An 11,409-nucleotide genomic window follows, 5' to 3' on the forward strand; every position below is an offset into this window, starting at 1 on the left:
TTACATGTATTTGGTAATTATGTGGGGTGTGTGCTTACATACTACTTACTCAATATATGGCTTGACCTCGTTGCAATTGATGAGGATGTGTACATGAGCAGACCTTCTTTCAGCATCACTCAACCAATGTGTTTGGGCCTTCCCACTAGGACGTCCTAATTGATTGCTAATTGACAGTGTTGTTGTGACAACATCATTTAATTTTGCACCTTCATTACGTTGGCTTCTATTAAACAAAGAGATTGTTTTGAAATAGTGGGAACAAAAATATGTTGTCTCTCGATGTAAGTATGACATACATATTGAGCCTTCCACTCTAGCCTTGTTTTTCACTGTGCGCTTAAAATCACCCATCATTCTGGAAAAGTGAGAGCAATAACTTAATAAAAGTGGAAATATTTAGAAAAAAAATGAACCCGTTAAAGGTGAATATAAATTACCTTTCAAATGGATACATCCATCGATATTGAACTGGACCACCAAGTTTTGCCTCATACGGGAGGTGAATTGGAAGATGCTCCATTGAATCAAAGAATCCTGGTGGAAAGATTCTTTCAAGTTTGCATATGATGAATGAAATATTTTCACCCAATTTGACCAATTCATCATGTCTTAAGGTATTGCTGCACAAGCCCTTAAAGAATTGACTTAATTTTTTTAATGGTTTCCACACATGGTCAGGTAATGAACTAAATGGAAATGGAAGCTAACACTCCATAAATACATGACAATCGTGGCTTTTCATCCCATTCATTTGTCTTCTATTAACATCTGCACATCTTGCCAAGTTAGAAGCATACCCATCTGGCATCTTAAGCTTCTTTATCCATTTACAAACTTTCTTTGCCTCACTAGACGTAAGACAATAATTTGCCTAAGGTTTTTTCATTTTTCCATTGTTATGTGGAACCAACTCCAGGTCGCTAGGTTGGCAAATGATGGCCAAGTCCATTCGTGCTTTTTCGTTGTCCTTAGTCTTGTTCTTAATATTCATGACAGTGTTAAACACATTATCAAAGAAGTTTTTTTCTATGTGCATGACATCTAAATTATGCCTTAATAAATTATCTTTCCAGTATGGAAGATCCCAAAATATGCTTCGTTTAGTCCAATTATGGCTAACTCCATATCCAAACAATTTAGTATGTGCAGTATCTATCACTCGTGGAATATTGTGAACCAAACCCCAAACTTCTTCACCATTCAATATTGGAGGAGGTTCATCCTTCACAACCCTATTTTTAGGGAACCCTTTTTTACTTCTTCTAAATGCATGATTATGAGGTAAGAAACGACGGTGACAATCAAACCATGAATTTTTGCCACCGTATTTTAAAGTAAAAGCCTTATTTCCATCCATACATACCGGACATGCCAACTTACCTTGGGTACTCCATCCAGATAACATGCCATAAGCAGGAAAATCGTTAATTGTCCACATTAAGGTTGCCCTCATTACAAAGTTTTGTTTCATGGAAATATCATAAGTCAAAGCCCCTTCACTCCACAATTGTTGAAGCTCGTCTATTAATGGTTGTAAATACACATCAATGTTTGCTTTTGGGTTAGATGGTCCAGGTATGAGACAAGTCAAAAACATGAATGGTTTAGTCATGCACATTTCAGGCGGGAGATTATACGGGGTCACAACAACAGGCCAACAAGAATATGGGGATGAAGATGCCTGAATGTATGGCGTGAAGCCATCAGAACATAACCCAAGCCTTACATTTCTTGGTTCATTTGCGAAGTCTGGATACCTTGCATCAAAATGATTCCAAGCTTCCCCATCAGATGGATGACGTAAAATGCCTGAACTTGATCTATTATGTTGATGCCATCTCATTTGGGCAGCAGTTTCCGTTGATGCATACAATCTTTTTAACCTAGGAGTGATTGGCATATAGAACATCCTCTTAACTGGAATGTCTTTGTGGTTACCTATCCCAGGCTTACGAGGAACATATCGGGGTTCATGACAAAACCTACACTCTATATCTGCACTATTCTCTTTGTAGTACAACATGCACCCTTTAACACAACAATCAATTTTCTCAGACTTCAATCCTAGCATTGTCACCAGTTTTTTCGCTTGGTAAAAATTTTTTGGAAGTGAATCCTTAAAAGGACACACATCTACAAGCATGGTTGCAAAGAAATCAAGACATTTCTGCGGAACATTCCAATTTGATTTGCAAGCTAAAAGTTTCACGCATATTGAAAGTTTTGAATCAGAAGCCCCCTCATATAAGGGTTTGTTTGCAGCAGTTAACAAATCATAAAAGTCTTGAGCATCCTCATTTGGAGGCTCTTCATTAATCTCTTCCTCGTTGCCCTCATCACCCATATTTTGGAAGTCATAAGTTGGACCAAATGCATCATCGACCATATGTTGCATTAACGTAAATGGATCATCGTTATCAATATATCCACTACTACTTGGAACATTTTCTGGGTCAATATGTGGGGCTTCTTCACCATGCTGAGTTCGATACCAATAATTTGGTTGGAACCCAAACCTATACAAGTGAATTTTGACTTCACTTGCAGACAATACACCGCTACACATACAATTGTGACAAGGACATCTGATGCCACCATCTTCTACAAACTGATTACGACTTATTGCCTTTGTTATAAACTCTTCAACACCTTTTGCAAATGCTGATTTGAACCCCCCTCGTTGAACATAAAGTCTATCATATACCCAACTACAATCTGGGTGGTAGCCATCCATACTTTGAAGGACAAACAAAGAATTGAGGAGCAACGAAACTGCTAACATAATGTAAAATAGAATAGTATAGTAAAATCAAATCAAATAGATAATTCACATCAAATAGAATAATATAGTATAAAATCAAATAGAATAGTATAGTAAAATCAACTCAAATCAAATCAGGACTCAATTTATTGAAACAAGGAAGCAAATGCAAATGTATCATTATAGCAAATTATTGCAAGAACACAATTTTCAATATGAATAACATGCATCACTTCAACTTTAAATTAAACCATTTATGTGTCTCATTATAGCAAACTATTCATTAATTAAACGAATCCAACTCAATTTTTTCTTTTAGAATTGAATTTATATTTAACTAAAATTGATTTTATATTTAAAATTATTTCTAACTTTACACTTAAACTTATCTTTCAATTTGTATTTATGTAAATATATTTAAAAAACTATTTAATAATTTTTGTTACTAAAATTTCTTTTATCAGAAATAATCTTATTCGAAAATCATGAAATACTAATATAAATATCTCTTTTAAAAAGAATTTAAATTCTAACTCACTAAATTAACTAGTTTATAAATTTATATTAAACTAAAGTGAAGTTTATAAAATTAATTGACATTATATGGTTTAGAATTGTTAAGAAATTGAAAAACAAAATGAGAGTCACATGGGTAGTTTGATCCGTCAGTATCCCCAGCTCATTCATAGCTTAGTAAATTGAATTGAATATTTAATATGGAGTCAAAGATTGGTCAATTACATAACTGTGCATGCATTATGCATATGTTGGCCCTCTCTGTGTCACTGTGTGAGGCCTTCAAACTTGAGAATCGTCCACAATTCATTACTTCAATCAGGATAAAAACAATATTGAAAATCAACTCATTTTTAGCACCCACAAGTAATCCAAAGCAGACACGAATGTGATAGGACAATAGTCATCCTCCAATCTATCGATCTTTTAAGTTGTTTAATAGCTAGACATATATATTATGTAGCCAAAGCATCGATCTTTTAAACACTCCCTAAAAAAACAGTGCAGACTAAAAAAACATGGTGCAGACTCAAAAAACAATGTTTTTTTAATTAAATATATTAAACAAAACTTCTTGTTATGTTGTGTCGTTTCCAATTGTCCAGACCCTGGCCTTTATTCTACCACATATGGTAACTGTTTTCAACTTTCACTTCTCTTTTTTGACACACACATTAATCATGCTTTGCCCATTCAATATTTACTATCACAATTTTTATTTCAACCGCTTGGACCACTTTTTTTTTTATTATTTATGAATTGAACTAGACTCATGTGATACTTAGTTCATTGAGCACCAAAAATGATGGGAAAGAAAGTAAAGGAATGAAACATACCGGCTTACTTGCAGTGCTTCGTCTTCACTACCAACTATTAGGGATATAATGGGACTTGTAACCGGAATTCCTATTAGCAAATGAAAGTCCTAATAGCAGCTGCAAAATTGAAAGTCCTGTTAGCAAATGAAAGTCCTGTTAACAAGAAAGAATCCCTTGAAGTCACAATACACCATACAAAGGTGTTAACAAGAGAGTAAAAATTCAAATATATTTTCACACAATCCTTAGAAAAATAATGTCCACACAAAAATCATAGGCTATACCACATAAGTAAAACATCCCCAAATCATGTGCTATACATGTGACAGTTCACATTAATAAACAACTTTTATTCACTTAATAATACATTATATGGAATTATGAACAAAAATCACTTAGAATACCTGAACTGAACAAGAATAATTTTAGTAGCAGTGATTTAACATTCAGTCCCATTGAAATATCAAAATGAAATTAAATAACTCAAAACAAGGTATCCAATTTCTTCAAATATTTACATTCTTGCAAAGCATCAATAACATCCAAAAAGTGAAAACATCCTAACAAAATTGAGCTTTTATCTGTGTAACTGTGCAATGCACATACTACTTTTGGATATATCTTGATCTATATATAAACTAATTGGATATATCACAAACACAAGAGAGAATCCTTAAACAACTTCTAATTCAACCACGTTTTCTGATATTTCACTCTTTTCGCTTCCAATCCAACTAGATCCTGGCATTTTCTTTATATTTCTTATCTCCATTAGTTCTCTCAGACTCACCACACCATCCCAATTTCTCAATTCCGTCAAAATCTTTTGCAGAATAGTGAAGCTATGGTTTCAAGTAGCTGTTGATTTCTGAAGTTTTAGTCATTGCAGAAGTTTTAGTCATTAGTCATTAGTCATTAGTCATTAGTTCTCTCAAACTCACCACACCATCCCAATTTCTGAAAGTTTTAGTCATTGCAGACAAACATGCAATTCCTTCTCACGTAGCTGCTGATTTTCTTTCACAGGTTTAATGAGTTTTAAATCCTCCTATTTGGTTTACAAACATATTTATTCACTAATTCAGTTTTCACTATGAAAATTGTTATCTTTTTCATCCTGTTAGAAACTCCACTTGTATTCTAGTGTAACTTATACATTATTCTAAAAGTACCTAATATCAAACCATAAATTAGCCACGGATCATAATGGAAAGTGATTAACCAATCATAAAGGTAAGTATTAACTAATTATAATGGAATGACTGCAACAAATAGCATATGTGAGTATTAAAACCAGATCAATAAAAGTCTACCATATTTCATACTCTCTTGATTTAAATAAATAAAACTTCGGTGTACATTTCCTTATTAAATAACAACTACATTTGTAAAATGCGTTGGTATTATTAAGATGATTAAGCAAGAGTTAAGTGAGCTTATAAACAATGAATTCAACAGCCTTATGAATCCCAACCAAATAAATGTTAGTGTAACTCCACGAGTACAGATATGAGATAAAAATGTTTAAAAAAATGCAAGAGTTAAAAATAATTAAATGGCATAAAACTTCATACTCACTTAGCAATCAAACTGAACACAGTACCTAATATCAAACCATAAATGCATAGTGAATCAAAAACACCAACATATGTGAAAACGCTTTACAATTTTGTATCAAACTCTAATTAGTTTCCTTGGTATGAAAACAAATATCTATGTTAACAAAATAAATAAGAATTAGATGATGTAAATAAATATCTATCCTAATTGAACATGAACAGCAACCAAGTAACAGAGATTGGTTTGAGAAAGAAGTAGCCATTGTACTCTATAGTGATGGAATGGCAAGAAGTTTTTTTTTTATTTGTTCTGCAATATCAAATGTTTGGGAAGCAATCTCAAATGAGTATACAGACAATGTGCTTTCTAATGGACTCTCTGTAATTTCAGACAATGTGCTTTCTAATGACATTTTTCTTTACAAAAATCACATTTATCATTACCAAGCCCAACTCTCACTTGAGATTTTCCCTAGAGAATTCCCTTATCTGACACAGCAGAGTGGGTCTTAAGTCTGATTTCTTCTGCCAACAATTCACTAACTACCGATTCAACATTAGGAAGAGGGGAACAATGCAAAATACTCTCATGACGGCCCTCAAAATCATCACGAAGAGCCATCAGAAACCAAACTAGACGTTGCTCCTCTCTCTGATTAATATACGCTTTGACAGCTCTCAACTCAGTTGATTCCAAAAGAGCCAATTGATATCGCAAACTAGTCATTGCCGAATAGAATTCCTGAATGGTCATATTGTTCTGCTTAAGGGTTCTAATATCACTTTCCAACTGATAATATTTTGCAAAGTTAGACTAAACATACAAACGTTTTAAGTGATCTCAAATCTCATTAGCACTATCATATTTTGCTAGATGCACACCTATATACAACTCGACATAATTAATAACCCAATTAATGATTTTTGCACACCTATGTTTGTACTCACAATAATGCATTTTGCTAATAAAAAAATGTGTATAATAAGAATTTCATGCATAAAGCGTGCTTTCGTTGGACAATTATAAAAGAAAGTAAAAATGAAAAACAATTCAATTAGTTATGTTGTAATAATTAGTGGTAAAAAAAATCTTTATTCGTAGACTTAAAACATCTCCAATGATGAATTCGATTTATATTGTTTAAAGTGTTGTTTATTGATGAATCTTCATCGATTTTTGTTTTTAAGCATTTTATTTTAGTTTTATTTGAATTTTTATTTATTATCTTGTGATTTTATAGTCATTTTATTAAAGAAAAATGAATTTTAATATTTTTGATTCAGTTTGGATGTTTTGCTACTAACATTTTTTGACAAGTCAAACTCACATAGTATTTTCTTCTTGTTTTGATGTTCTAGGTTAGTTACATTGAGGAACAAACACCTAGGAAGCTACAAAGGGTTACTATAGACACAAGATCTTCTCATAGTGCAAAATTCCTTTTACTAAAGTTTGGAGTGCAGCAGGAAAGAGTTAGAACACATTGCAACAACCACTGCACTATAGTGCATTTGTTGGCACACTTCCCTACCTCTAAGCACAATAGAGGGGCCTTTTTGCGCATTATGCCAGAGCATTGCGGTTGTTGGTGTAAGACCAACACCATTCTATTTTATATAGATTATTATTTGTATCATGGATTTAAATCATATATATCTAATTTTCTTATAAGTACAAGGCACAATTTATTATGTTATTAACCATATGATATAATAAAATTCTTATAATAGATATTTCACTTAATAGATTATTAATTGTGACTTGATAGTGAGACTCTATTGAACATTAGAACACTATTATTAAAGCATCCATAATTAAAGTATTATTGTTAATTAGGACGACAATAATACATCGAGACTATTATGTGAGTAGACAGATGACCATATCTCACATGTGATGGATAAGAGATATCAAGTAATCACATAGGTATAACAATTAGGAATAATATTTACATTGAATTGACCCACCATGAAAATGCTATACAATTATTGTGCAAGTGTCATTAGCGATTCTCATATGATCATAGTGAGTAGTCTTTCAATCTGAAGTCATTACGATCCTTACATGGGGAGTTGCAGGCTTTAAGGCCATCAAACATTGTTTATAACAACATAATCATAAAGATGGTTGTTGGGCCTACAATAAACAATGTGGAGGGGTGTGAGTGATGTAGTAAAAGTTAAGTAAATGAAATGTTTTTGCCCCAATTAATGTAATTTTTGTCCCCCACCATCACTCATTCACTTCACTTCATTTGTTTCTTTCTCACTCAAAAAACAAACAAAAGCTCTTCATTCTCTCTTGTTCTTGCTTGAGTTAGTAGTGAAAACCTAGCAAAATCTTCTCATTCCTTCAAATAAATTATTTATCTCTTAAAGGTTTGTGAATCAATCTTTCTCCTTTGACTCTCCTCTTCCTATTGCTATTTTTTTTGTCATGAAAATTTTTATTTTCCTCCCTTTCCTCTAACATGGCCATGAGGCTTTTAATGTATAAGAGAAATTGTTTTTTTCCTTCATTTTTCTTATACAAAAGCTATGAATAATTTGATTTTGTGGACTGAGTTTTTGAAAAAAAAATATAGTTGGAGTTTTGAAAATTCCTTTTGTTAATTCTGTAGATCTATAAGTTGTGATAAAATATAGATCTGAAATAAAAATTTGATTTTGAACATTTTTAGGTATTTTTTTTCAAAAATGAACCATGTTAAAATGTTGTTTTTCCGTTGTTAGTGTTATAGATCTACTTCTGGTAGTAATGGATCTAAAAGAAAATTTTAGTTAAAGTGTTGAAAATTTTATGTAGTTAAAGTGTTGTTGAAAATTTTAGTGTTGTTGAAAATTTTATGGCTTTGAAAATGTTAACAAAAATAATGAAGTTGGAACTTTGGAAAATCTGTACAAGGGTTGGTGTTTTGTAAGAAAAAAAATTGACGACTTTTGGGTTTATGTGGGAAGAAAATTTTATAACAAGGAAAATGATTTGGAAATAATTATGATAAGTTGTATTTTATAACAAGCGCGTAGTTGATTTATCTCATAAAGGATTTAAATGTTGAAAATATTTTGTGATGTTTATCCTTAAAAGAGTTTTAGTAATAAATCTTTTAGTGAATATAGTGGGAAAAAACCCTAGAAATGTTTTAGAAAGTTGTAAAGACTAAAATGATTAAGTAACTTGTGATTTCAAAAGGATAAAATCCAAATTTATTTAGGCTATGTCAAAGTTAATTTTTTAAAAGGTAATTGATAGCATTTCAGTAAGTGTACTGAATCGTTGCAAGTAATAATAAAACGGTAGTACCGAGTGTCGAACTCAAGGACTACGTTTTACTATCGAGTTGTATTTAATTACTAAAATTGAACAAAAAGTTTCTGAATTGATTAAAATAATATTTGAAATTAACAACAGTAATAAAATTGATCCTTTATAATAAGAAAAATGTCATGGATGAGTTTCACTTGGAATCAAACCTTGGTGTCTAAATTGATCCAAGTTACATAATTCCTTTATTGAATTATTACCAAATTCTCTTTATTATTCTTGCCATAATGACTTAGTGACAGAACCTTTAATTCCAAAGTAACCCTTAATTCCTTAGTGGATTTAAGATTAGAATTAAGCCTTACAGTACATAGATTCTCTTTTTAAACTATTGCCTTTGCAACTAATTTAATTGGTTTCATGACCAGCATATATCCCTAGACTACAAATTCCTGAATTTCTCATCTCAAACATTCTTAAAGTCCACTTCCGTTTCAAAATACAAATTGTAGAACATTTTAATGTTGATCAAGCAATAAAAAGAATTAAACACAGAGATGAGAAAAATAATTCAATAAACTCATTCATATAACTAGAAATCAAATCAGAAAAATAAGGGTTTCATCTGGTTACATTCATCCCTAACAAATAAGGTTTAGTTACTCATGACAGAGATAGAAAATATAGAGATTAAAGAAGAATTACAAGAAGCATTCATGAACGATTCTTGATAAAACTCCTCCAATGGTGTTAAGAGCAGTTTTCTTAGTTTCTTTTGCTAGGGCACAAGTCTCCAAACTTCCCTATAGTAAAAAAGATGCCTAAAAAATGAGAAAAAAGAGTTTTAATGTGTTCTGATGCGCGTCGTGCGCTTCAGGCGCAAAATGGCAGAAAGTTCTACGTTGAAATGCGCTTCAGGCGCGCTTCAAGCACACAACATCTTATGTCTAATGTTTAGTGCATTTGTCTCCTCTTTTGAGTCCGAAGTTGGTTTCAGTGTCTTCTGAATAGTTGTAGCTATGAATCTTAGCTTTCAGTTGCACTTGGTTTGACTCCAATTGGACATCCACAGCTCTAGATATGACATAAATACTCCACATCGGACATGTTGATTTCTCACCAAAATTCAGCACTGCACTAAAACAAAGTAACAACGTAAAACAACGAAAAATCTCTACTTAATCAAGAACATAAACATTTCATTAAATAAAAGAACTAAAATCAACAAAATATATCCAATAACTTCTTAAATTAACTAATTAATAAAAGATAAATAAGACTAAAAACAATGAAAAATATGCATATGATGAAGAATCATCCCAACCCCAAACATAATCTATTGCTTGTCCCTAAGCAACAATTAATTTCATATTTGGTACAGTTAGAAGAAAACTTAAACTCAATTTCTCAAATCAAATCAAACTCAATTCTCAAAGTCTCAGCTACTACAAAATATTCATCATGCTCCAGGGTTGCTTACAAAAAAAAAAAAAAACAATTTGTACACTTTAGAATTCATTCATCAAGTTCAACTCTCTCTTCACACAATCTCACCAAAATTCTCTCTCAAGTGTTTAGCAAGGGTCATGAATTTATCACTAAAATCCTAGAACATGCATCACGCTTCCATAGGCTTGAAAAAATTCTAGTTAGCAATCACAGTGCAACAAAAGAACCAAGAAGAAAGATTTTAATGTGATGTGACTTAGGTAAGGGTAGAACATTTTGGGATAGTAGGCTTTACTACTTGGAGTTAGGAACACATTTTCAAATTACTCTACCATTTTTTTTTCTTCACATTTCCATTGTGGAGATTCTCAAACATTGACAAAAGAACCAAGAAGATGTTATTTATCAAAGTACACAAATTGAACTTTTTTTTTTAATTTTGTTTATGAGAATCAACACCCCAAACTTAAAAAGTTGTTATCCCATGAGCAACTCCAAACTTAGAATTTTACCAAGACAAGACAAAAAAGTTCCTATCTAACTCCAAGTAAGGTGATGTAATTAAAGTCAAGTCTTTGGTTTGTAATGTGGCTAGTAACCGAAAGAAAAGAGCAAGGCTCAAAGGGGCTAGGAAATGATAACATTTGCATATGGTAGTTATAAAGGCTCAAACGAACAAATAAAATGGCATCAATGTATGCATAAATTACAAGTGATGCAAGTCAGAATTAGTGCAAGTTCTTAAGGGATAACACATGTCTGGATAATCACACATCAAAGTGTTTAGACCCTAAAGCTCACAGCTAGGATTATAAGAGAGAGCATGAAATGTCAAAATTGTGCCAAGCATGTCACTGAAAAGTTAACATTTTGTTTTGAAAAAATTTGATGGCATGTTAGCCTTCTATAACCAGTTAGTAATAAAAAATGTATGCATTAGTAAGATTTGTCGAATTGAGCAATAACATGAGCTAAGAAATAAAATTTAGATTTCAAAATCCCAATCATAAAGTTAAGATCAAATGCGAGCTATTGCAC

At 32.0% G+C, this 11,409-nt stretch overlaps 1 protein-coding gene across 1 annotated transcript; it reads right to left on the minus strand.

Moving 5' to 3' along the window:
• Window positions 1-874: 874 nt before the first annotated feature.
• Window positions 875-2,737, minus strand: LOC101509976 (uncharacterized). Its single transcript, XM_004506640.1, has one exon. The coding sequence runs from the start codon at window positions 2,735-2,737 to the stop codon at window positions 875-877; it is 1,863 nt and encodes a 620-aa protein (XP_004506697.1).
• Window positions 2,738-11,409: the final 8,672 nt, after the last annotated feature.

Source organism: Cicer arietinum, chromosome 6 (genome assembly GCF_000331145.2).
Source record: "Cicer arietinum cultivar CDC Frontier isolate Library 1 chromosome 6, Cicar.CDCFrontier_v2.0, whole genome shotgun sequence".
Classification (NCBI taxonomy): domain Eukaryota; kingdom Viridiplantae; phylum Streptophyta; class Magnoliopsida; order Fabales; family Fabaceae; genus Cicer; species Cicer arietinum.

What these genes read in the sequence shown, in the direction of transcription:
- LOC101509976 (XM_004506640.1), bottom strand. Translation starts at nt 2,737, where the DNA reads ATGGATGGCTACCACCCAGATTGTAGTTGGGTATATGATAGACTTTAT.